Here is a 27,186-nt window from a genome sequence, read left to right as displayed (position 1 = left end):
AGATACAGATTATATTACAGCGCTCTGCGGCCACTATATGAATGTCTATTTTACAGGATTGAGCTCTCAAAAATTCTAAATACTTTCAAGCCCAGCGACAAAAATATTCTATGAAACCAAACTGCTACATCAATCAACTTATACGGCAGATTATTGACTATGTTCGGTAGTTTGTTCGTTTTTAAACTACCGAACTAGACCGACCGCTAGCCATGATTTCATGGAACTGTTTTAGGCATGGGACCATGCGGGCAGTCGGTCAAATAATTGACCCCCTGAACCGATCTGGGTGATTGTTGGATATGTTGGTCCCCCAGATCGGGGCTATCAGGGGATATGACTTTTGTGGGGTTTCCATGTGTTTTGGGGGTACTTTTGGGGTATTGTATAATGTATGTTTTCTGTGCCTGAGATAATGGAGTTTAGTACAGTTCCTGACTCAATTATCTCCCAGGCACAGGGGAGTGATTATCTTATTTTGTGTGGGAGTGTCCTGGACCTGAGAGCCAATGAAATCATGTGTATGTTTCTGCTGTAGTCTACTCTCAGATCCAGTGGGGAATGCCCCTGGAATATGTAACCGGAAACGCAATGCATGCGGACCTGCGTATAAGGTCAGTTTTGGCTGCCATTAAACAGAACGTCTTACCCCTTCATGAAGTCTAGGCTCATGTTTGTGAGCTATGTTCACACTCTGGGGATTGCTATACTCCTTACACTCCCTGGGATTATAATCAGTAGCTCTTATAAGAGCTGTTCCTGCTTTGCGCTCTGGACTAAGAGAGGTTTACCCACAGGAAGCTGGATCCTGGTCTTGGGTCCAGGGTGGGTGAAGATCAGCGAGACCCCAACCCAACTGCGGCGGTTTGAGTACCATAAGCATGGTGGTTATGGTACTCAAGGAGGACTAGGAAGCAGCGATTGGCGGAGGTACCCGGTCGAGGTGCCAGGCGGCCCGTTTCATATGGGTATTATGGAAATACTCATTAATGGAACGCTACATCCATCAACGAATACGGCAGCTCCAACCTACCATGTAGGGGTATTATGGAAATACTCATTAATGGAACGCTACATCCATCAACGAATACGGCAGCTCCAACCTACCATGTAGGGGTATTATGGAAATACTCATTAATGGAACGCTACATCCATCAACGAATACGGCAGCTCCAACCTACCATGTAGGGGTATTACGGAAATACTCATTAATGGAACGCTACATCCATCAACGAATACGACAGCTCCAACCTACCATGTAGGGGTATTATGGAAATACTCATTAATGGAACGCTACATCCATCAACGAATACGGCAGCTCCAACCTACCATGTAGGGGTATTATTGGAAATACTCATTAATGGAACGCTACATCCATCAACGAATACGGCAGCTCCAACCTACCATGTAGGGGTATTATGGAAATAATCATTAATGGAACAATGAAGGCAAACCCTCCGTGTAACAAATAGATTCTGTTTCTACATGATAAAAGGAAAGTGTGCGCGGGGTTAGCTATATATGTGTAAGAAATAGTTATTGGCATTTTGTTCAGCAGATTATAATGAGGTTATAACAGCAAATAAGAGACAAACTATATACAGTTAACAAGAAGCATTCAGTGATTTCCATATTCCTGGGAAATGTTTCTATGTCATAAATCAGAAAGATACAGCCAAACAGGCAGCTGGGCTATAATAAATATTAACCGATAGCCTGAGCGCCACCTCCGCCTCCCATGTATATTCAGGGACCAGCCCTGTAATAAACGCTGCTTTATAAGCCCATTAACCGTTTACCGAATCCTTGTTAAACCGTAGGAAATTCTCTTTTGATCTTAACTTCATCTTGATCGACATCTTCAACATTATTTTCCCTTTCCACCTCATCCCAACCTGCCGGATGTCTTAAAGTTCTTGTATCTCTTTATCTCCCTATCGATAGTGATAACATTTCCACTCGCTTGTTCTAGAATGATAAGCACGTGATGATGATCCATTAAATACATTTTAACAATGAGCATAGAGATCCGTGTATCGGGTGCCTGAGTGGAGGCTTGTGAGCAGCAAGCAGGTTTGTCGATTTCTCGCCACTGACGCGCCAGATACATTCCTATGTAATTGAATGAACGCTCCATTTTCCAGCAGTAAGGGGTGTAAAGCTAGTCCGATAGCTGGCGCTGGGCACACAGTAATATATGCCTGGGGCAGAATAGCACAATACGGGCAGCATCGCTCGGTCACTGACCTAGAAACAGACAAGGAATGGATTCACAATACACAGTGTGGGGTCAGCAGCGGAGGAGGGCCGAAATATAATGTGTATTTCTACCACAGACAGTGAATAGCTACAAAACGTGTTATATAACGGATATTGGATTAACCCTTGCATGGTTACAATGCATGGAGTATAACGGATAGAAGATTAACTCTTACATCGTTACAGTGTATGAAATATATCAGACAGCAGATTCTACAATGAAAATTTTAATGTATAGCCCCCCCACCCCACCCCCCCCCCCCCCCCCCGATGCAGACACTGACCCGGCCGGAGTGACAGCGACAGGCTCTGTGGGGTAAGCTGGATGAAGTCGGAGACTGTGGCACCAGTTCCTTTGCTGCTCAGCGGTAGGTCCTTGGTCACTGTGATTTGACTTTTTGGACCCTCGATGAACTCGCGGGCACAGCCTTTATCGAGCAGATTCGATATCAAGTCACATCGAGGCGTTACCTTAGCTGGCTTACCAAACTCCTGAGGGAAAAAAACAGAGACAATGATAAACAAAACAAAAGACACACGGATAAAGGACACATACAGCACTCGGCGCTTTTACACAGTCAGACACAGCACTCGGCGCTTTTACACAGTCAGACACGGCGCTCGGCGCTGTTACACAGTCAGACACGGCGCTGTTACACAGTCAGACACGGCGCTGTTACACAGTCAGACACGGCGCTCGGCGCTGTTACACAGTCAGACACGGCGCTCGGCGCTGTTACACAGTCAGACACGGCGCTCGGCGCTGTTACACAGTCAGACACGGCGCTCGGCGCTGTTACACAGTCAGACACGGCGCTCGGCGCTGTTACACAGTCAGACACGGCGCTCGGCGCTGTTACACAGTCAGACACGGCGCTGTTACACAGTCCGATACGGCGCTGTTACACAGTCCGATACGGCGCTCGGTGCTGTAACACAGTCAGACAGGGATCCGAAACCCTGACCAATCAGCAGATTGCCTGTAAGGGGGATATTTGGCTCAGACATAACATTTTTTTTTTTTTTAAATGGAGAAAAACTAGTGATTACCAAGCACCAGCAATCAGTCAAAAGCAGCCAAAATGGTAATTGATATACCTGGATATACAGAGAATAGTGCTGCCAGCCACAGGCGGTGCCTCTGGTCAGCCCGGCCAGGCCCAGAGTTATAGCCTTGGGCTTTGTGTACTATTAAGCCCTTCAATACCTAAATCGAGTATAAACGTTTTTGTTTTCATGGATTTTGCAGAATGAAATCTAGTCCAGAAAGCCTCACTCACCCTCATTTCTACTCTATTCATGATCACCCGCCTATAGGAACACATTTCTCTGCCAGAAGCCACTCGTTACTGATATAATGAATATAAAGTTGCTGATAATGTCAGCCCACCCCCTGCTTTCAAACAGTAAAGGAAGTTTCAGTGGGTCATACCATTCCTACAATCAGGGAGTGGGAGGAAGGAATGGGCTCTACCAGCATTACATTAGTGAGATTTAACGGTATTTACTGTATGTGGACATTATGCTCAATGCAGACATTCTTTTTTCATTCTGTTGCAATTTTTAGTAAGCTGCACTGCTAGTAAAGCCTTCAGGATTCTTACAAATATGTATAAACAAGGTATTTTACCATTTTAATTTATCAATTTTTCTCACATCAAGTGTAAGACAGGTAAATTGTATTTTTTGCTTTTATACTTACAATTCAGACCTTGTGTGAAATATTGGAAGATAAAGGACACTGCACTGTATACGGTCTCAACCTTTTCATTTATCAAATGCTTTTATAAAGGAGAAACGAATAAATGAAAACTAAAAATTGTGCAAATTGACATAATTTGAATGTTTACATGTGGAGGACCAAAATCACTGTCATCACTGACCATATTCTTCAAAAGAAGAACAAAGAGTGTATGCCAGCAATTTCAATAAACCAAATGCCTCTTTTACAATTTCTTCCTCTTTTATTTTTCCTTAGCTCAGAGACAGCCCGATACACAGAGTATTACAGCTCAGAGACAGCCAGATACAAAGGGCATTATAGCTCAGAGACAGCCAGATACAAAGGGCATTATAGCTCAGAGACAGCCCGATACACAGTGTATTACAGCTCAGAGACAGCCCGATACACAGAGTATTACAGCTCAGAGACAGCCCGATACACCGGGCATTACAGCTCAGAGACAGCCCGATACACAGAGCATTACAGCTCAGAGACAGCCCGATACACAGAGTATTACAGCTCAGAGACAGCCCGATACACAGAGCATTACAGCTCAGAGACAGCCCGATACACAGAGCATTACAGCTCAGAGACAGCCCGATACACAGAGCATTACAGCTCAGAGACAGCCCGATACACAGAGCATTACAGCTCAGAGACAGCCCGATACACAGAGCATTACAGCTCAGAGACAGCCCGATACACAGAGAATTACAGCTCAGAGACAGCCCGATACACAGAGCATTACAGCTCAGAGACAGCCCGATACACAGAGCATTACAGCTCAGAGACAGCCCGATACACAGAGCATTACAGCTCAGAGACAGCCCGATACACAGAGTATTACAGCTCAGAGACAGCCCGATACACAGAGCATTATAGCTCAGAGACAGCCCGATACACAGAGCATTATAGCTCAGAGACAGCCCGATACACAGAGCATTATAGCTCAGAGACAGCCAGATACACAGGGCATTATAGCTCAGAGACAGCCAGATACACAGGGCATTATAGCTCAGAGACAACACGATACAGAGTATTACAGCTCAGAGACAGCCCGATACACAGGGCATTACAGCTCAGAGACAGCCCGATACACAGAGTATTACAGCTCAGAGACAGCCCGATACACAGAGTATTACAGCTCAGAGACAGACAGATACACAGGGCATTATAGCTCAGAGACAGCCCGATACACAGGGCATTATAGCTCAGAGACAGCCCGATACACAGAGTATTACAGCTCAGAGACAGCCCGATACACAGAGTATTATAGCTCAGAGAGAGCCCGATACACCGGGCATTACAGCTCAGAGACAGCCCGATACACAGAGAATTATAGCTCAGAGACAGCCAGATACACCGGGCATTATAGCTCAGAGACAGCCAGATACACAGGGCATTATAGCTCAGAGACAGCCCGATACACAGGGCATTACAGCTCAGAGACAGCCCGATACACAGAGTATTACAGCTCAGAGACAGCCCGATACACAGAGTATTACAGCTCAGAGACAGCCCGATACACAGAGTATTACAGCTCAGAGACAGCCCGATACACAGAGTATTACAGCTCAGAGACAGCCTGATACACAGAGTATTACAGCTCAGAGACAGCCAGATACACAGAGTATTACAGCTCAGAGACAGCCCGATACACAGGGCATTATAGCTCAGAGACAGCCCGATACACAGAGTATTACAGCTCAGAGACAGCCCGATACACCGGGCATTACAACTCAGAGACAGCCCGATACACAGAGCATTATAGCTCAGAGACAGCCCGATACACAGAGCATTATAGCTCAGAGACAGCCAGATACACAGGGCATTATAGCTCAGAGACAGCCAGATACACAGGGCATTATAGCTCAGAGACAACACGATACAGAGTATTACAGCTCAGAGACAGCCCGATACACAGGGCATTACAGCTCAGAGACAGCCCGATACACAGAGTATTACAGCTCAGAGACAGCCCGATACACAGAGTATTACAGCTCAGAGACAGCCCGATACACAGAGTATTACAGCTCAGAGACAGACAGATACACAGGGCATTATAGCTCAGAGACAGCCCGATACACAGGGCATTATAGCTCAGAGACAGCCCGATACACAGAGTATTACAGCTCAGAGACAGCCCGATACACAGAGTATTATAGCTCAGAGAGAGCCCGATACACCGGGCATTACAGCTCAGAGACAGCCCGATACACAGAGAATTATAGCTCAGAGACAGCCAGATACACCGGGCATTATAGCTCAGAGACAGCCAGATACACAGGGCATTATAGCTCAGAGACAGCCCGATACACAGAGTATTACAGCTCAGAGACAGCCCGATACACAGAGTATTACAGCTCAGAGACAGCCCGATACACAGAGTATTACAGCTCAGAGACAGCCTGATACACAGAGTATTACAGCTCAGAGACAGCCAGATACACAGAGTATTACAGCTCAGAGACAGACAGATACACAGGGCATTATAGCTCAGAGAGAGCCCGATACACCGGGCATTACAGCTCAGAGACAGCCCGATACACAGAGAATTATAGCTCAGAGACAGCCAGATACACCGGGCATTATAGCTCAGAGACAGCCAGATACACAGGGCATTATAGCTCAGAGACAACACGATACAGAGTATTACAGCTCAGAGACCGCCCGATACACCGGGCATTATAGCTCAGAGACAGCCCGATACACAGGGCATTACAGCTCAGAGACAGCCCGATACACAGAGTATTACAGCTCAAAGACAGACAGATACACAGGGCATTATAGCTCAGAGACAGCCCGATACACAGAGTATTATAGCACAGAGACAGCCCGATACACAGGGCATTATAGCTCAGAGACAGCCCGATACACAGGGCATTATAGCTCAGAGACAGCCCGATACACAGGGCATTATAGCTCAGAGACAGCCCGATACACAGGGCATTATAGCTCAGAGACAGCCCGATACACAGGGCATTATAGCTCAGAGACAGACAGATACACAGGGCATTATAGCTCAGAGACAGCCCGATACACAGAGTATTATAGCTCAGAGACAGCCCGATACACCGGGCATTATAGCTCAGAGACAGCCAGATACACCGGGCATTATAGCTCAGAGACAGCCCGATACACAGAGTATTATAGCTCAGAGACAGCCAGATACACCGGGCATTACAGCTCAGAGACAGACAGATACACCGGGCATTACAGCTCAGAGACAGCCCGATACACCGGGCATTATAGCTCAGAGACAGCCCGATACACAGAGTATTATAGCTCAGAGACAGCCCGATACACAGGGCATTACAGCTCAGAGACAGCCCGATACACCGGGCATTATAGCTCATAGACAGCCAGATACACCGGGCATTATAGCTCAGAGACAGCCCGATACACAGAGTATTATAGCTCAGAGACAGCCCGATACACAGAGTATTACAGCCCGAATACACAGAGCATTATAGCTCATAGACAGCCAGATACACAGAGTATTACAGCTCAGAGACAGCCCGATACACATAGTATTATAGCTTTTTAGAACAAAAAAAATGTTTTTAAAAAGTGTGACTGGATCCTGCGGGGAAGCGAAAGTGTCACGGCCCCTTCCAATGGCTTCTGGACATCATTCAACTAATCGTCTGCACGCAGGTCACTGGCACACAGGGGGTTAACACACACAGGGTCATTCAGGGAGAATTCTAAATGGATTTAAGGCCAGAGCAGCCAAGCTGAAATTATAGATGACAGAATGTTTCTCTAATTTCACCTTAAATTTGAAATTATCTCTAGTGGACAGTGCGACAGGGTGTATTTTCCTTAACGGTTCCAGTGTCAGGATTGCAATGATCCGTCACCTCGGTTTATTCAGAGTTGCAGGAGGTGGTAGTGATAGAACTAATTAGCCAACAATGCAGAACGAGGCAAGGACGCGCTCACACTGCGCGTTATACAGAGGCCGAATCAGGAGCCAGGAGAGAGACCAAGCCAGGGATTGGGAATCAGATGAAATAAATAAAACTTACTTGAAATCCACCTCCAGGACCACATTCTCCCTGAGCGCTTCTCACATACTTTTTTTGTCCCACCGTATCATCAATTTTTGATCATAGAGAAGCGTTGTTAGACCTCAGGCGATTGCGCCGCAAGGGCCGCGACCCAGAGTGGACGCAGGGACGGAGGAGGGATTGAACGTGTATTGGACGCGCACAGTCCTACAGGCGTGCTCACAGCAAAGAAACTCGTTACGTCCGCGGCCAGTGTGTGGCTGCTGTAGGTTTTGCACAGAACTCGCATTAGGCAGTCCAGGACAGAGTCACGACAGCTGGCAGCCTAATTACACCCAGGTTCAAAATCAGCCAAAACGCTGCACATACAGATTGGTAAGGCCTACGTCAGAACACTGCGAACGCCACACCAAGCGTTATAGTGGCTCCCAGTATTAAAAAGCAGCACATTCTGTCTATCAGAGCACAGAAACTAACCTATAATAACTGTTTATTGTAACCACCGTTCTCACGGACCTGTGCGTCTCCTTTCAAACATCTAATTAAAGAGTAACCCAGCGAATTTCTCAACCGGTTTTGGAAGCCATGTCTATAGAAAAAAGATACGAAGCTCCCTCCATTTTAGATACTCATTAACCCTGCGTAAAGCAGGATGTAGAATATCACTTTGCAATTGGTTGATGTCATGTAGTTATTTTACGGCTTGCAGGCTACAGGCTGTGAAGTGACAGACACCACCAGGAGTATGGTGTCATTCGGCCATTAAGTCATTACTTCATTCGTACATCCAGCTGTGAGCAGGAAACAGGAGATGTTTTAGGAGCGGCCTCCAGTAATTCTCCTGGGTGAAATCCTTGCCAGATCCAACATGGCTTCCTAGACACATATTGCTTCTGTAATCATGTTCTAACCCAGCCATTAATAGGCGAGGGACAGCATACGCACGGTGCACAATGCAGGCCAGCATGTTTATGTCCTGTTCTAGATTTTCAATATTTCCCCATGTCTCTCTGTTTGGAGAGATTGCACATTGAGTTGGAGTAAGATGACTGTCTCGCTATGTCCCCTCTGATCACCAATAATGTGGTTACGAATTCATTCATGGAGATCCATATGAATCAATAAATCACCAGAAAACATGGATTTAACCCATAAAGTTTTAGGCAATCTCTGCTGTATACTAAGAGCATTTATATTTGTTTGCGTGTTAAAAATGCATTTTGGCCAGTGCTTGTGACTAAGTGGCTACTAAAAAAGACTGAACATACCCCATTTTCAAAACCTTGGGTTGTCTTCTTTTGCAAATGGTATGCCATCATGGGGGTGATTCTCATTCCTGGGCTACCATACGCTCTCAAAGGCAACGTAACCAATCTGGCAAATTTCAATGTGAAAAAACAGAAAAGCAAGTCTTATATTTGTCCCTGTATGTTTCAAAAACACCTGTACATGGGGGTACTGTTATACTCGAGAGACTTTGCTAAACACAAATATTAGTGTTTTAAAACCATGAAATGTATCACAACAATGATATCATCAGTGAAAGTGCTGTTTGTGTGTGAAAAATGCAAAACACGTCACTTTCACTGACAGTTTCATCGCTGTGATATATTTTACTGTTTTGAAACACTAATGTTTGTGTTCAGTGAAGTCTAGCGAGTAAACCCGTGCCCCCCATGTACAGTTTTTATGGAGTGTTGGAAAGTTACAGGGTTAAATATAGTGCTACCAAATTAAATTCTCTGGACTTTCTGCCTGGGTTGTCAGGCAGGTCCCTCAAATTGCAATCAATAAAATTACTTAATTATGTAAAAATATTACATAAATATGCACGTAGAATTTAAATATATATACATTTATATATTTGAAGTCTATGTGTATATTTCTGAAATTGTTTATGCAATTATGTACATGGACATATGTATATGTCATATTATTTTTATTTATATATACACAATTTCATTCTAAGTGTATTTTGATATTATAGATATTAATATCAAAATACAGTTAGAATAAAATTACATACATATATAATTTTATTTATTATTTTTCATAATATATATATAGTTATATATGTGTGTGTGTAATCTTACTCTAAGAATTTTTATATACTTATATATTAATTTTAAAAAAACTTTGTATGACGTTATACATAAGATATGTATATATACACATATATATTATTATATTTTTTATTTATTAACATATATTTTGAGTTTGACATTCTTGCTCTACATGCTGACATTGAAGTAATTATCCAATGACTATGGACAAGGTGGGCACACTTAAACAGCAGGTAAGTGCCACACACACACACACACACACACACACACAATCGGGAGAAAGAGAAAACTCTGAATCTGGTACACAGTACTATTATACAAAGCTGCATCGAGAACAGACTTTTTAAACCCCTAGAAAAACTCCTAAAGTGTCAATTTATACCACTACATTTTTATTAAGCACAGTCTAGAAAACCCTGAGAGTCAGACAGAACACGCCTGCATTGTGCACACAGTATGTCAGCTCGCCCACAATGCCCAACCCTGTCTGCCACCAACACCCAAAGCCGTAGACATTCTAAGATCTGATGTGAACATGCTGTGTTTCCACAAAGACACGCAGAAAACTAACATTTCCACAGACAATGTTTTATCTAAAAATAAAAAAAAGCTAAATATTAAATGCGTTCAAAACCCACAAGTTAAAGTATTGACTCCTGACGCGATTTGTGTTATAGTCAAGGCACCGACAAACAGATGCTTTGTGTGGCAGGTTGTGTATGGAGGCCACGACCTGTTGTCCACCCATCGTAGCTCCCAGAGGACAGTGACAGCAGATTCCCATATCTTCTCACTTTGGAGGCAATTCCACGGATGTCCAGAAATGACCACCTGTGCTCATGATACAGTAAGAGGTGCCCATGCAAGCAGACCCTGCTGTGTTGGCAAATTCTAAGAATCTCTTCTGGAACTCGCTCCAGAGACAAACCAGGCCCCCAAGAACGGTAGTCCATGTAAGCCAGTGTTAGAAATAGAGTCTGATGAAGGTCTTTGTGATTAAAACTTAACCCCTTAAGGACACATGACATGTGTGACATGTCATGATTCCCTTTTATTCCAGAAGTTTGGTCCTTAAGGGGTTAAAGGATCACCATAGGGTCAGGAACACAAACATGTATTCCTCACCCTATATTGAAAACCCAACATTTAGGTGGCTTGCCCTCCCCCTTAGGCCCCTCAGAATGGGTGAAAACTCACCTTATTCTCAGCTCTCCACGGGTCTGCCGGCGCTGGCCCCGCCCCCATGGGGAAGCACTGGCTTGGCTAAAATAGGCAAGGGAACGGGCCAAATGCCATTTTGGCCAATCAGGACCAACTTATAGAGATACATTGAATCAATGCATCTCTATGAGAAAAAAAATCAGCGTCTCCATGCAGTGAGTGGGGACGCTGAACGGCAGTGCTGCTTACTGTGCAGCACTGACCCAGGAAGCACCTCCAGGGGAAATCTGAGGAGTGGACACTTAGGGGTGTCACTAGGGGCAATGTAAACATTGCCTTTTCTCTGAAAATACAGTGTTTGCATGAAAATGCCTGAAGGCAATGATTGTTCTCACCAGAACAACTACATTAATCAAACTGCAAATCATGTGATGGGATTACCATGTTGCTGGAGTGTTCCTGGGATACAAATAGAAACAGATTCCTCACAGATTATATAGCTACAAAGCTACATAGTTATATAGTTAAATAGGCTGAAATGGTTCCGCCTTCCTCACATATGTTTTTGCTGTTGATCCAAAAGGCAAAAAAAAAAAAACAGTCTGAAGTGCTTCCAATTTTGCAACAAACTAATAAAATTCCTTCTTGACCCCAAAATAGCAGTCAGATGTCTCCTTGGACCAAACAGCTATTACCCCACTAATTAGAAATTATACCCCTGAATGTTATGTTCTTGCAAATATTTATCTAATTGCAGTTTAGACCGAGGCAGAGAATTCCATATCCTTATTGCTCTGTAAAAAAAACCTTTTCTTTGCCTTAGGTGAAATCTCCTTTCTTCCAGCCTAAATGTGTGAACCTGTGTCCTATGTATAGCCCCGTTTATGAATAGATTTCTGGATAATGGTTTGTACTGGCCCTCGAATATTTTTGTGTAATGGAAATTCCAGAGCAGGCTGTGTGGCATCTATTCTACACAACAAGGCAGGTGCAATTTTCGTACATGGGGCATCATATCTGACACTGGGTTGTCATATGGAGTGCTGGCACATAGGGACATCATTAAACAAATGTAATTGTATCAATTGTACTCCAATGATATTTATCAAACTTGTGTCACAGACAACAACAGGTGACATTCATCAACACACAGGATCACGGCAGGGAGTGAATGTCTTACCTCCTGAGAACACCAGGCACACTGCGGGTGAATAAGTAGGCACTCGTGGCAAGACGAGGATGCTGTGCTTCTACTGGTGCAGACATTCAGACCTGGCGGAGAGGGAGGAGCGTATACACAGAGAGGTTGTAAAACAGAGCCAACATACAGCATGGGTTATACACAAAACTAGATGCAAAAATCCATCCTGCCGTATGCTGACAAAACACACACAGTGTGGCAATGCCTAAACAATGTATAATACGGCAGATCCTGCATCATAAAACCAACAAACAATCTATAATAATAATAATAATAATAATACATAAGATCCCGCACCCTCAACAAACAATTCTAATTATCGATGCACCGAAAAGACAATTCTCCCCCCCCCCCCCGTCTCTGGGCCCCTGTCTCTCTCCCCCCCTCACCCCCCCCCAGTCTCTCTCTCCCCCCCTCACACCCCCCCAGTCTCTCTCTCCCCCCTCACCCTCTCTCCCCCCCTCACCCCCCCCAGTCTCTCTCTCCCCCCTCACCCCCTCTCCCCCCCCAGTCTCTCTCTCCCCCCCTCACCCCCCCCAGTCTCTCTCTCCCCCCCTCACCCCCCCCCAGTCTCTCTCTCCCCCCCTCACCCCCCCCAGTCTCTCTCTCCCCCCCTCACCCCCCCCAGTCTCTCTCCCCCCAGTCTCTCTCTCCCCCCTCACCCCCCCCAGTCTCTCTCTCCCCCCTCACCCCCCCAGTCTCTCTCCCCCCCAGTCTCTCTCTCCCCCCTCACCCCCCCAAGTCTCTCTCCCCCCCAGTCTCTCTCTCCCCCCCTCACCCCCCCCCAGTCTCTCTCTCCCCCCCTCACCCCCCCAGTCTCTCTCTCCCCCCCTCACCCCCCCCAGTCTCTCTCTCCCCCCCTCACCCCCCCCAGTCTCTCTCCCCCTCACCCCCCAGTCTCTCTCCCCCCTCACCCCCCCGTCTCTCTCCCCCCTCACCCCCCCCAGTCTCTCTCCCCCCTCACCCCCCCCCAGTCTCTCTCTCCCCCCTCACCCCCCCAGTCTCTCTCTCCCCCCTCACCCCCCCAGTCTCTCTCCCCCCCCCTCACCCCCCCAGTCTCTCTCACCCCCCTCACCCCCCCAGTCTCTCTCACCCCCCCTCACCCCCCCAGTCTCTCTCCCCCCGTCTCTCTCTCCCCCCCTCAGTCTCTCTCTCCCCCCCTCACCCCCCCCAGTCTCTCTCTCTCCCCCCCTCACCCCCCCAGTCTCTCTCTCCCCCCCCAGTCTCTCTCTCTCCCCCCCTCGTCTCTCCCCCCCTCGTCTCTCCCCCCCTCGTCTCTCCCCCCTCACCCCCCCCAGTCTCTCTCTCCCCCCTCACCCCCCCCAGTCTCTCTCTCCCCCCCTCACCCCCCCCAGTCTCTCTCTCCCCCCCTCACCCCCCCAGTCTCTCTCCCCCCCAGTCTCTCTCTCCCCCCTCACCCCCCCCAGTCTCTCTCTCCCCCCCTCACCCCCCCAGTCTCTCTCTCCCCCCTCACCCCCCCCAGTCTCTCTCCCCCCCAGTCTCTCTCTCCCCCCTCACCCCCCCCAGTCTCTCTCTCCCCCCCTCACCCCCCAGTCTCTCTCCCCCCCAGTCTCTCTCCCCCCTCACCCCCCCCAGTCTCTCTCTCCCCCCCTCACCCCCCCCAGTCTCTCTCCCCCCAGTCTCTCTCTCCCCCAGTCACCCCCCCAGTCTCTCTCTCCCCCCCTCACCCCCCCCAGTCTCTCTCCCCCCCAGTCTCTCTCTCCCCCAGTCACCCCCCCAGTCTCTCTCTCCCCCCTCACCCCCCCAGTCTCTCTCTCCCCCCCTCACCCCCCCCAGTCTCTCTCTCCCCCCCTCACCCCCCCAGTCTCTCTCCCCCCGTCTCTCTCCCCCCTCACCCCCCCAGTCTCTCTCCCCCCTCACCCCCCCCAGTCTCTCTCTCCCCCCTCCTCACCCCCCCAGTCTCTCTCTCCCCCCCTCACCCCCCCAGTCTCTCTCACCCCCCTCACCCCCCCAGTCTCTCTCACCCCCCCTCACCCCCCCCCAGTCTCTCTCCCCCCGTCTCTCTCTCTCCCCCCCCCACCCCCCCCAGTCTCTCTCTCCCCCCCAGTCTCTCTCTCCCCCCCTCAGTCTCTCTCCCCCCCCTCACCCCCCTCGTCTCTCCCCCCCTCACCCCCCTCGTCTCTCCCCCTCACCCCCCTCGTCTCTCTCCCCCCCTCACCCCCCAGTCTCTCTCCCCCCCTCGTCTCTCTCCCCCCCTCACCCCCCCAGTCTCTCTCCCCCCCTCACCCCCCAGTCTCTCTCCCCCCCCTCGTCTCTCTCCCCCCTCACCCCCCCAGTCTCTCTCCCCCCCTACCCCCCCAGTCTCTCTCCCCCCCCTCGTCTCTCTCCCCCCTCACCCCCCCAGTCTCTCTCCCCCCCTACCCCCCCAGTCTCTCTCCCCCCCCTCGTCTCTCTCCCCCCTCACCCCCCCAGTCTCTCTCCCCCCCTACCCCCCCAGTCTCTCTCCCCCCCTCGTCTTTCTCCCCCCTCACCCCCCCCAGTCTCTCTCCCCCCTACCCCCCCAGTCTCTCTCCCCCCCCTCGTCTCTCTCCCCCTCACCCCCCCAGTCTCTCTCCCCCCTACCCCCCCAGTCTCTCTCCCCCCCTCGTCTCTCTCCCCCCTCACCCCCCCAGTCTCTCTCCCCCCTACCCCCCCAGTCTCTCTCCCCCCCCCTCGTCTCTCTCCCCCCCTACCCCCCCAGTCTCTCTCCCCCCTACCCCCCAGTCTCTCTCCCCCCCCCTCGTCTCTCTCCCCCCCTACCCCCCCAGTCTCTCTCCCCCCTACCCCCCCAGTCTTTCTCCCCCCCTCGTCTCTCTCCCCCCCTCACCCCCCAGTCTCTCTCCCACCCCTCGTCTCTCTCCCCCCTCGTCTCTCTCCCCCCTCACCCCCCCAGTCTCTCTCCCCCCCCCTCGTCTCTCTCCCCCCCTCACCCCCCAGTCTCTCTCCCCCCCTCGTCTCTCTCCCCCCCTCGTCTCTCTCCCCCCCCTCACCCCCCCAGTCTCTCTCCCCCCCTCGTCTCTCTCCCCCCCTCGTCTCTCTCCCCCCCGTCTCTCTCCCCCCCTCGTCTCTCTCCCCCCCTCGTCTCTCTCCCCCCCCTCACCCCCCCAGTCTCTCTCCCCCCCTCGTCTCTCTCCCCCCCTCGTCTCTCTCCCCCCCTCGTCTCTCTCCCCCCCTCGTCTCTCTCCCCCCACACCCCCCAGTCTCTCTCCCCCCCCTCGTCTCTCTCCCCCCCACACCCCCCCAGTCTCTCCCCCCCTCGTCTCTCTCCCCCCCTCACCCCCCCAGTCTCTCTCCCCCCCCCCCCCCCAGTCTCTCCCCCCCTACCCCCCAGTCTCTCTCCCCCCCTCACCCCCCCAGTCTCTCTCCCCCCCCCTCGTCTCTCTCCCCCCCTACCCCCCAGTCTCTCTCCCCCCCCCTCGTCTCTCTCCCCCCCTACCCCCCAGTCTCTCTCCCCCCCCTCGTCTCTCTCCCCCCCTACCCCCCAGTCTCTCTCCCCCCCCTCGTCTCTCTCTCCCCCACACCCCCCCAGTCTCTCTCCCCCCTCGTCTCTCTCCCCCCCACCCCCCCAGTCTCTCTCCCCCCCCTCACCCCCCCAGTCTCTCTCCCCCCCTCACCCCCCAGTCTCTCTCTCCCCCCCACCCCCCCAGTCTCTCTCTCCCCCCACCCCCCCTCACCCCCCAGTCTCTCTCCCCCCCTCACCCCCCCAGTCTCTCCCCCCACCCCCCCAGTCTCTCTCCCCCCACCCCCCCCTCACCCCCCCAGTCTCTCTCCCCCCCTCACCCCCCCAGTCTCTCTCCCCCCACCCCACCCCAGTCTCTCTCCCCCCTCACCCCCCCAGTCTCTCTCCCCCCCCCCCCCCTCACCCCCCCAGTCTCTCTCCCCCCCACCCCCCCGTCTCTCTCCCCCCACCCCCCCTCTCCCCCCCAGTCTCTCTCCCCCCTCACCCCCCCAGTCTCTCTCCCCCCCCTCACCCCCCAGTCTCTCTCCCCCCCTCACCCCCCCAGTCTCTCTCCCCCCCTCACCCCCCAGTCTCTCTCTCCCCCCCTCACCCCCCAGTCTCTCTCCCCCCCTCACCCCCCAGTCTCTCTCTCCCCCCCCTCACCCCCCAGTCTCTCTCCCCCCCCTCGTCTCTCTCCCCCCCTCACCCCCCAGTCTCTCTCCCCCCCCTCGTCTCTCTCCCCCCCTCACCCCCCCAGTCTCTCTCCCCCCCTCGTCTCTCCCCCCCCCTCACCCCCCAGTCTCTCTCCCCCCCTCGTCTCTCCCTCCCCCCTCACCCCCCAGTCTCTCTCTCCCCCCCTCACCCCCCCAGTCTCTCTCCCCCCCTCCCCCCCCAGTCTCTCCCCCCCTACCCCCCAGTCTCTCTCCCCCCCTCACCCCCCAGTCTCTCTCCCCCCCCCCTCGTCTCTCTCCCCCCCTACCCCCCAGTCTCTCTCCCCCCCTCGTCTCTCTCCCCCCCTACCCCCCAGTCTCTCTCCCCCCCCTCGTCTCTCTCCCCCCCTCACCCCCCCAGTCTCTCTCCCCCCCCCCTCGTCTCTCTCCCCCCCTACCCCCCAGTCTCTCTCCCCCCCCTCGTCTCTCTCCCCCCCTACCCCCCAGTCTCTCTCCCCCCCCTCGTCTCTCTCCCCCCCTACCCCCCAGTCTCTCTCCCCCCTCGTCTCTCTCTCCCCCACACCCCCCAGTCTCTCTCCCCCCTCGTCTCTCTCCCCCCCACCCCCCCCGTCTCTCTCCCCCCCCTCACCCCCCCAGTCTCTCTCCCCCCCCTCACCCCCCCAGTCTCTCTCTCTCCCTCACCCCCCCCTCACCCCCCAGTCTCTCTCTCTCCCTCCCCCCTCACCCCCCAGTCTCTCTCTCCCCCCCTCACCCCCCCAGTCTCTCCCCCCACCCCCCCAGTCTCTCTCTCCCTCCCCCCTCACCCCCCCCAGTCTCTCTCTCCCTCCCCCCTCACCCCCCCAGTCTCTCTCCCCCCACCCCACCCCAGTCTCTCTCCCCCCCTCACCCCCCCAGTCTCTCTCCCCCCACCCCCCCTCACCCCCCCAGTCTCTCCCCCCCACCCCCCGTCTCTCTCTCCCCACCCCCCCTCACCCCCCCAGTCTCTCCCCCCCACCCCCCCGTCTCTCTCCCCCCACCCCCCCTCACCCCCCCAGTCTCTCTCCCCCCCTCACCCCCCCAGTCTCTCTCCCCCCCCTCACCCCCCAGTCTCTCTCCCCCCCTCACCCCCCCAGTCTCTCTCCCCCCCTCACCCCCCAGTCTCTCTCTCCCCCCCACCCCACCAGTCTCTCTCTCCCCCCCTCACCCCCCAGTCTCTCTCCCCCCCTCGTCTCTCTCCCCCCAGTCTCTCTCCCCCCTCGTCTCTCTCCCCCCTCGTCTCTCTCCCCCCTCACCCCCCCAGTCTCTCTCCCCCCCTCACCCCCCCAGTCTCTCTCCCCCCCCTCACCCCCCCAGTCTCTCTCCCCCCCCTCGTCTCCCTCCCCCCCAGTCTCTCTCCCCCCCTCGTCTCTCTCCCCCCCCTCGTCTCTCTCCCCCCCTCGTCTCTCTCCCCCCCTCGTCTCTCTCCCCCCCCCTCGTCTCTCTCCCCCCCTCGTCTCTCTCCCCCCCTCGTCTCTCTCCCCCCCTCGTCTCTCTCCCCCCCTCGTCTCTCTCCCCCCCTCGTCTCTCTCCCCCCCTCACCCCCCCAGTCTCTCTCCCCCCCTCGTCTCTCTCCCCCCCTCACCCCCCCAGTCTCTCTCCCCCCCTCGTCTCTCCCCCCCCTCACCCCCCAGTCTCTCTCCCCCCCTCACCCCCCCAGTCTCTCTCTCCCCCCCCAGTCTCTCTCCCCCCCTCACCCCCCCAGTCTCTCTCTCCCCCCACCCCCCCCTCACCCCCCAGTCTCTCTCCTCCCCCCTCACCCCCCCAGTCTCTCTCTCCCTCCCCCCTCACCCCCCCCAGTCTCTCTCTCCCTCCCCCCTCACCCCCCCCAGTCTCTCTCTCCCTCCCCCCTCACCCCCCCAGTCTCTCTCTCCCTCCCCCCTCACCCCCCCAGTCTCTCTCTCCCTCCCCCCTCACCCCCCCCAGTCTCTCTCTCCCTCCCCCCTCACCCCCCAGTCTCTCTCTCCCTCCCCCCTCACCCCCCAGTCTCTCTCTCCCTCTCCCCTCACCCCCCCAGTCTCTCTCTCTCCCTCCCCCCTCACCCCCCCAGTCTCTCTCCCTCTCCCCTCACCCCCCCAGTCTCTCTCCCTCCCCCCTCACCCCCCCAGTCTCTCTCCCTCCCCCCTCACCCCCCCCCAGTCTCTCCCTCCCCCCTCACCCCCCCCAGTCTCTCCCTCCCCCCTCACCCCCCCCAGTCTCTCTCTCCCTCCCCCCTCACCCCCCCAGTCTCTCTCCCTCCCCCCTCACCCCCCAGTCTCTCTCTCCCTCCCCCCTCACCCCCCCAGTCTCTCTCTCCCTCCCCCCTCACCCCCCCAGTCTCTCTCTCCCTCCTCACCCCCCAGTCTCTCTCTCCCTCCCCCCTCACCCCCCCCAGTCTCTCTCCCTCTCCCCTCACCCCCCCCAGTCTCTCTCTCTCCCTCCCCCCTCACCCCCCCAGTCTCTCTCTCTCCCTCCCCCCTCACCCCCCCAGTCTCTCTCTCCCTCCCCCCTCACACCCCCAGTCTCTCTCTCCCTCCCCCCTCACCCCCCCCAGTCTCTCTCTCCCTCCCCCCTCACCCCCCCCAGTCTCTCTCTCCCTCCCCCCTCACCCCCCCAGTCTCTCTCTCCCTCCCCCCTCACCCCAGCCTCTCTCTCCCTCCCCCCTCACCCCCCGTCTCTCTCTCCCTCCCCCCTCACCCCCCAGTCTCTCTCTCCCTCCCCCCTCACCCCCCAGTCTCTCTCTCCCTCTCCCCTCACCCCCCCAGTCTCTCTCTCCCTCTCCCCTCACCCCCCCAGTCTCTCTCTCTCTCCCTCCCCCCTCACCCCCCCCAGTCTCTCTCTCCCTCTCCCCTCACCCCCCCAGTCTCTCTCCCTCCCCCCTCACCCCCCCCCAGTCTCTCCCTCCCCCCTCACCCCCCCAGTCTCTCTCCCCCCCTCATCTCTCTCCCCCCCCTCACCCCCCCAGTCTCTCTCCCCCCCTCACCCCCCAGTCTCTCTCCCCCCCCTTGTCTCTCTCCCCCCCCTCACCCCCCCAGTCTCTCTCCCCCCCTCGTCTCTCTCCCCCCTACCCCCCCAGTCTCTCTCCCCCCCTCGTCTCTCTCCCCCCCCTCACCCCCCAGTCTCTCTCCCCCCCCTTGTCTCTCTCCCCCCCCTCACCCCCCCAGTCTCTCTCCCCCCCTCACCCCCCCAGTCTCTCTCCCCCCCTCGTCTCTCTCCCCCCCTCGTCTCTCTCCCCCCCTCGTCTCTCTCATCCCCCTACCCCCCCAGTCTCTCTCCCCCCCTCGTCTCTCTCCCCCCTACCCCCCCAGTCTCTCCCCCCCTCGTCTCTCTCCCCCCCACACCCCCCCTCGTCTCTCTCCCCCCCACACCCCCCCAGTCTCTCTCCCCCCCTCGTCTCTCTCCCCCCTACCCCCCAGTCTCTCTCCCCCCCTCGTCTCTCTCTCCCCCCACCCCCCAGTCTCTCTCTCCGCCCCACCCCCCCAGTCTCTCTCCCCCCCAGTCTCTCTCCCCCCCTCACCCCCCCAGTCTCTCTCTCCCCCCCACCCCCCTCACCCCCCCAGTCTCTCTCCCCCCCTCACCCCCCCAGTCTCTCTCTCTCCCCCCCACCCCCCCCTCAGTCTCTCTCCCCCCCACCCCCCCCAGTCTCTCTCCCCCCCACTCACCCCCCCAGTCTCTCTCCCCCCCACCCCCCCAGTCTCTCTCTCCCTCCCTCCCCCCTCACCCCCCCAGTCTCTCTCTCCCTCCCTCCCCCCTCCAGTCTCTCTCCCTCCCCCCTCACCCTCTCTCCCTCCCTCCCCCCTCACCCCCTCTCCCTCCCTCCCCCCCCAGTCTCTCTCTCCCTCCCCCCTCACCCCCCCCCAGTCTCTCTCTCCCTCCCCCCTCAGTCTCTCTCTCCCTCCCCCCTCACCCCCCCCCAGTCTCTCTCTCCCTCCCCCCTCACCCCCCCCCAGTCTCTCTCTCCCTCCCCCCTCACCCCCCCAGTCTCTCTCTCCCTCCCCCTCACCCCCCCAGTCTCTCTCTCCCTCCCCCCTCACCCCCCAGTCTCTCTCTCCCTCCCCCTCACCCCCCAGTCTCTCTCTCCTCCCCCCTCACCCCCCCAGTCTCTCTCTCCCTCCCCCCTCACCCCCCCAGTCTCTCTCTCCCTCCCCCAGTCTCTCTCTCCCTCCCCCCTCACCCCCCCAGTCTCTCTCTCCCTCCCCCCTCACCCCCCCCAGTCTCTCTCTCCCTCCCCCCTCACCCCCCCCCAGTCTCTCTCTCCCTCCCCCCTCACCCCCCCCAGTCTCTCTCTCCCTCCCCCCTCACCCCCCCAGTCTCTCTCTCCCTCCCCCCTCACCCCCCCAGTCTCTCTCTCCCTCCCCTCACCCCCCCAGTCTCTCTCTCCCTCCCCCCTCACCCCCCCAGTCTCTCTCTCCCTCCCCCCTCACCCCCCCAGTCTCTCTCTCCCTCCCCCAGTCTCTCTCTCCCTCCCCCCTCACCCCCCCAGTCTCTCTCTCCCTCCCCCCTCACCCCCCCCAGTTCTCTCTCTCCCTCCCCCCTCACCCCCCCAGTCTCTCTCTCCCTCCCCCTCACCCCCCCAGTCTCTCTCTCCCTCCCCCCTCACCCACCCCAGTCTCTCTCCCTCCCCCCTCACCCCCCCCAGTCTCTCTCTCCCTCCCCCCTCACCCCCCCAGTCTCTCTCTCCCTCCCCCCTCACCCCCCCAGTCTCTCTCTCCCTCCCCCCTCACCCCCCCCAGTCTCTCTCTCCCTCCCCCCTCACCCCCCCAGTCTCTCTCTCCCTCCCCCCTCACCCCCCCAGTCTCTCTCTCCCTCCCCCCTCACCCCCCCAGTCTCTCTCTCCCTCCCCCCTCACCCCCCCGTCTCTCTCTCCCTCCCCCCTCACCCCCCAGTCTCTCTCTCCCTCCCCCCTCACCCCCCAGTACCTCTCTCCCTCTCCCCTCACCCCCCCAGTCTCTCTCTCCCTCTCCCCTCACCCCCCCAGTCTCTCTCTCTCCCTCCCCCCTCACCCCCCCCAGTCTCTCTCTCCCTCTCCCCTCACCCCCCCAGTCTCTCTCCCTCCCCCCTCACCCCCCCCAGTCTCTCTCCCTCCCCCCTCACCCCCCCCAGTCTCTCCCTCCCCCCTCACCCCCCCAGTCTCTCTCCCCCCCTCATCTCTCTCCCCCCCTCACCCCCCCAGTCTCTCTCTCCCTCCCCCCTCACCCCCCCAGTCTCTCTCTCCCTCCCCCCTCACCCCCCCAGTCTCTCTCTCCCTCCCCCCTCACCCCCCCAGTCTCTCTCTCCCTCCCCCCTCACCCCCCAGTCTCTCTCTCCCTCCCCCCTCACCCCCCCAGTCTCTCTCCCTCTCCCCTCACCCCCCCAGTCTCTCTCTCTCCCTCCCCCCTCACCCCCCCCAGTCTCTCTCTCCCTCCCCCCTCACCCCCCCCAGTCTCTCTCTCCCTCCCCCCTCACCCCCCCCAGTCTCTCTCTCCCTCCCCCCTCACCCCCCCCTCGTCTCTCTCCCCCCTCACCCCCCCCTCGTCTCTCCCCCCCCCTCACCCCCCCAGTCTCTCTTCCCCCCTCGTCTCTCTCCCCCCTACCCCCCCAGTCTCTCTCCCCCCTCATCTCTCTCCCCCCCCTCACCCCCCCAGTCTCTCTCCCCCCCTCACCCCCCCAGTCTCTCTCCCCCCCCTTGTCTCTCTCCCCCTCGTCTCTCTCCCCCCTACCCCCCCAGTCTCTCTCCCCCCCTCGTCTCTCTCCCCCCCCTCACCCCCCCAGTCTCTCTCCCCCCCTTGTCTCTCTCCCCCCCCTCACCCCCCCCAGTCTCTCTCCCCCCCTCACCCCCCCAGTCTCTCTCCCCCCCTCGTCTCTCTCCCCCCCTCGTCTCTCTCATCCCCCTACCCCCCCAGTCTCTCTCCCCCCCCTCGTCTCTCTCCCCCCCTACCCCCCCAGTCTCTCCCCCCCTCGTCTCTCTCCCCCCCACACCCCCCCTCGTCTCTCTCCCCCCCACACCCCCCCAGTCTCTCTCCCCCCCTCGTCTCTCTCCCCCCTACCCCCCAGTCTCTCTCCCCCCCTCGTCTCTCTCCCCCCCTCGTCTCTCTCTCCCCCCCACCCCCCAGTCTCTCTCTCCGCCCCACCCCCCCAGTCTCTCTCCCCCCCAGTCTCTCTCCCCCCCTCACCCCCCCAGTCTCTCTCTCCCCCCCACCCCCCTCACCCCCCAGTCTCTCTCCCCCCCTCACCCCCCCAGTCTCTCTCTCTCCCCCCCACCCCCCCCTCACCCCCCCAGTCTCTCTCCCCCCCACCCCCCCTCACCCCCCCCAGTCTCTCTCCCCCCCACTCACCCCCCCAGTCTCTCTCCCCCCCACCCCCCCAGTCTCTCTCTCCCTCCCTCCCCCCTCACCCCCCCCCAGTCTCTCTCTCCCTCCCTCCCCCCTCCAGTCTCTCTCCCTCCCCCCTCACCCTCTCTCCCTCCCTCCCCCCTCACCCCCTCTCCCTCCCTCCCCCCTCACCCCCCCAGTCTCTCTCTCCCTCCCCCCTCACCCCCCCCCAGTCTCTCTCTCCCTCCCCCCTCAGTCTCTCTCTCCCTCCCCCCTCACCCCCCCCAGTCTCTCTCTCCCTCCCCCCTCACCCCCCCCAGTCTCTCTCTCCCTCCCCCCTCACCCCCCCAGTCTCTCTCTCCCTCCCCCTCACCCCCCCAGTCTCTCTCTCCCTCCCCCCTCACCCCCCAGTCTCTCTCTCCCTCCCCCCTCACCCCCCAGTCTCTCTCTCCCTCCCCCCTCACCCCCCCAGTCTCTCTCTCCCTCCCCCCTCACCCCCCCAGTCTCTCTCTCCCTCCCCCAGTCTCTCTCTCCCTCCCCCCTCACCCCCCCAGTCTCTCTCTCCCTCCCCCCTCACCCCCCCCAGTCTCTCTCTCCCTCCCCCCTCACCCCCCCCAGTCTCTCTCTCCCTCCCCCCTCACCCCCCCCAGTCTCTCTCTCCCTCCCCCCTCACCCCCCCCAGTCTCTCTCTCCCTCCCCCCTCACCCCCCAGTCTCTCTCTCCCTCCCCCTCACCCCCCCAGTCTCTCTCTCCCTCCCCCCTCACCCCCCCAGTCTCTCTCTCCCTCCCCCCTCACCCCCCCAGTCTCTCTCTCCCTCCCCCCTCACCCCCCCAGTCTCTCTCTCCCTCCCCCAGTCTCTCTCTCCCTCCCCCCTCACCCCCCCAGTCTCTCTCTCCCTCCCCCCTCACCCCCCCCAGTCTCTCTCTCCCTCCCCCCTCACCCCCCCCCAGTCTCTCTCTCCCTCCCCCCTCACCCCCCCCAGTCTCTCTCTCCCTCCCCCCTCACCCCCCCCAGTCTCTCTCTCCCTCCCCCCTCACCCCCCCCAGTCTCTCTCTCCCTCCCCCCTCACCCCCCCCCAGTCTCTCTCTCCCCCCTCACCCCCCCAGTCTCTCTCTCCCTCCCCCCTCACCCCCCCCAGTCTCTCTCTCCCTCCCCCCTCACCCCCCCCAGTCTCTCTCTCCCTCCCCCCTCACCCCCCCAGTCTCTCTCTCCCTCCCCCCTCACCCCCCCAGTCTCTCTCTCCCTCCCCCCTCACCCCCCCAGTCTCTCTCTCCCTCCCCCCTCACCCCCCCAGTCTCTCTCTCCCTCCCCCCTCACCCCCCCAGTCTCTCTCTCCCTCCCCCCTCACCCCCCCAGTCTCTCTCTCCCTCCCCCCTCACCCCCCCAGTCTCTCTCTCCCTCCCCCCTCACCCCCCCCCAGTCTCTCTCCCTCCCCCTCACCCCCCCCAGTCTCTCTCTCCCTCCCCCCTCACCGCCCCAGTCTCTCTCTCTCCCTCCCCCCTCACCCCCCCAGTCTCTCTCTCCCTCCCCCCTCACACCCCCAGTCTCTCTCTCCCTCCCCCCTCACCCCCCCAGTCTCTCTCTCCCTCCCCCCTCACCCCCCCAGTCTCTCTCTCCCTCCCCCCTCACCCCCCCAGTCTCTCTCTCCCTCCCCCCTCACCCCAGCCTCTCTCTCCCTCCCCCCTCACCCCCCGTCTCTCTCTCCCTCCCCCCTCACCCCCCAGTCTCTCTCTCCCTCCCCCCTCACCCCCAGTCTCTCTCTCCCTCTCCCCTCACCCCCCCAGTCTCTCTCTCCCTCTCCCCTCACCCCCCCAGTCTCTCTCTCTCCCTCCCCCCTCACCCCCCCCAGTCTCTCTCTCCCTCTCCCCTCACCCCCCCAGTCTCTCTCCCTCCCCCCTCACCCCCCCCCAGTCTCTCCCTCCCCCCTCACCCCCCCAGTCTCTCTCCCCCCCTCATCTCTCTCCCCCCCCTCACCCCCCCAGTCTCTCTCCCCCCCCTCACCCCCCCAGTCTCTCTCCCCCCCAGTCTCTCTCCCCCCTACCCCCCCAGTCTCTCTCCCCCCCTCGTCTCTCTCCCCCCCCTCACCCCCCCAGTCTCTCTCCCCCCCCTTGTCTCTCTCCCCCCCTCACCCCCCCAGTCTCTCTCCCCCCCTCACCCCCCCAGTCTCTCTCCCCCCCTCGTCTCTCTCCCCCCCTCGTCTCTCTCATCCCCCTACCCCCCCAGTCTCTCTCCCCCCCCTCGTCTCTCTCCCCCCCCTACCCCCCCAGTCTCTCCCCCCCTCGTCTCTCTCCCCCCCACACCCCCCCTCGTCTCTCTCCCCCCCACACCCCCCCTCGTCTCTCTCCCCCCCTCGTCTCTCTCCCCCCTACCCCCCAGTCTCTCTCCCCCCCTCGTCTCTCTCCCCCCTCGTCTCTCTCCCCCCCCCCACCCCCCAGTCTCTCTCTCCGCCCCACCCCCCCAGTCTCTCTCCCCCCCAGTCTCTCTCCCCCCCTCACCCCCCCAGTCTCTCTCTCCCCCCCACCCCCCTCACCCCCCCAGTCTCTCTCCCCCCTCACCCCCCAGTCTCTCTCTCTCCCCCCCACCCCCCCCTCAGTCTCTCTCCCCCCCACCCCCCCTCACCCCCCCCAGTCTCTCTCCCCCCCACTCACCCCCCCAGTCTCTCTCCCCCCCACCCCCCCAGTCTCTCTCTCCCTCCCTCCCCCCTCACCCCCCCAGTCTCTCTCTCCCTCCCTCCCCCCTCCAGTCTCTCTCCCTCCCCCCTCACCCTCTCTCCCTCCCTCCCCCCTCACCCCTCTCCCTCCCTCCCCCCCCCAGTCTCTCTCTCCCTCCCCCCTCACCCCCCCCCAGTCTCTCTCTCCCTCCCCCCTCAGTCTCTCTCTCCCTCCCCCCTCACCCCCCCCCAGTCTCTCTCTCCCTCCCCCCTCAGTCTCTCTCTCCCTCCCCCCTCACCCCCCCCCCAGTCTCTCTCTCCCTCCCCCCTCACCCCCCCAGTCTCTCTCTCCCTCCCCCTCACCCCCCAGTCTCTCTCTCCCTCCCCCCTCACCCCCCAGTCTCTCTCTCCCTCCCCCCTCACCCCCCCAGTCTCTCTCTCCCTCCCCCCTCACCCCCCCAGTCTCTCTCTCCCTCCCCCCTCACCCCCCCAGTCTCTCTCTCCCTCCCCCCTCACCCCCCCAGTCTCTCTCTCCCTCCCCCCTCACCCCCCCAGTCTCTCTCTCCCTCCCCCCTCACCCCCCCAGTCTCTCTCTCCCTCCCCCCTCACCCCCCCCAGTCTCTCTCTCCCTCCCCCCTCACCCCCCCCAGTCTCTCTCTCCCTCCCCCCTCACCCCCCCCAGTCTCTCTCTCCCTCCCCCCTCACCCCCCCCAGTCTCTCTCTCCCTCCCCCCTCACCCCCCCCAGTCTCTCTCTCCCTCCCCCCTCACCCCCCCCAGTCTCTCTCTCCCTCCCCCCTCACCCCCCAGTCTCTCTCTCCCTCCCCCTCACCCCCCCAGTCTCTCTCTCCCTCCCCCCTCACCCCCCCAGTCTCTCTCTCCCTCCCCCCTCACCCCCCCAGTCTCTCTCTCCCTCCCCCCTCACCCCCCCAGTCTCTCTCTCCCTCCCCCAGTCTCTCTCTCCCTCCCCCCTCACCCCCCCAGTCTCTCTCTCCCTCCCCCCTCACCCCCCCCAGTCTCTCTCTCCCTCCCCCCTCACCCCCCCCCAGTCTCTCTCTCCCTCCCCCCTCACCCCCCCCAGTCTCTCTCTCCCCCTCACCCCCCCCCCCAGTCTCTCTCTCCCCCCCTCACCCCCCCCCCAGTCTCTCTCTCCCCCCTCACCCCCCCAGTCTCTCTCTCCCTCCCCCCTCACCCCCCCCAGTCTCTCTCTCCCTCCCCCCTCACCCCCCCCAGTCTCTCTCTCCCTCCCCCCCCAGTCTCTCTCTCCCCCCCCCAGTCTCTCTCTCCCTCCCCCCAGTCTCTGTCTCCCCCCGTGTTACCTGTGAGCCCTGGCAGCAGCCAGCAGAGCACGGTGCCCAGCAGCATGGCATGGCTCCCTGTGTCCCCCCTTGCCCCGGGGGCCATGTTGGAGCCAGACTCAGTTCTGCCCCCGATCCCGGATTAAGCCATCCTGCCCCCCCACCCCGGCTCCAGCACAGACTGAGAGAGAAGGCAGCAAGCCCCGCCCAGCGTCGGAAAACCACGCCCAATACCAGCAACCCACCGTCCGCAAACCACGCCCAGCGTCAGCAAACCCCGCCCAGCGACGGAAAACCACGCCTAGCGTCAGCAAACCCCGCCCAGCGACGGAAAACCACGCCCAATACCAGCAAACCCCGCCCAATACCAGCAAACACAGCCAGGTCCTGGAAGGTAACACAGCCAGGTCCTGGAAGGTAAGTAA

At 58.5% G+C, this 27,186-nt stretch overlaps 1 protein-coding gene across 1 annotated transcript in view; it reads right to left on the bottom strand.

Moving 5' to 3' along the window:
• ITGB5 (integrin subunit beta 5) overlaps positions 1–26,928 on the bottom strand; it is a 71,372-nt gene extending 44,444 nt beyond the window's left edge. Inside the window, exons 1-3 of the mRNA XM_063429180.1 lie at positions 26,783–26,928; positions 12,400–12,491; positions 2,544–2,751 (exon numbers count right to left, since the gene is read on the bottom strand). Coding sequence (XP_063285250.1) covers positions 2,544–2,751; positions 12,400–12,491; positions 26,783–26,867 — 385 coding nt within the window. The 5' untranslated portion in view covers positions 26,868–26,928. The remainder of the gene's footprint in view (positions 1–2,543; positions 2,752–12,399; positions 12,492–26,782) is intronic.
• Between the last annotated feature and the right edge of the window lie 258 nt (positions 26,929–27,186).

This window comes from Pelobates fuscus, chromosome 8 (assembly GCF_036172605.1).
Source record: "Pelobates fuscus isolate aPelFus1 chromosome 8, aPelFus1.pri, whole genome shotgun sequence".
Taxonomy (NCBI): domain Eukaryota; kingdom Metazoa; phylum Chordata; class Amphibia; order Anura; family Pelobatidae; genus Pelobates; species Pelobates fuscus.
The sequence above is the reverse complement of the archived record's forward strand: the minus strand, read 5'-3'. Positions and strand labels throughout refer to the sequence as shown.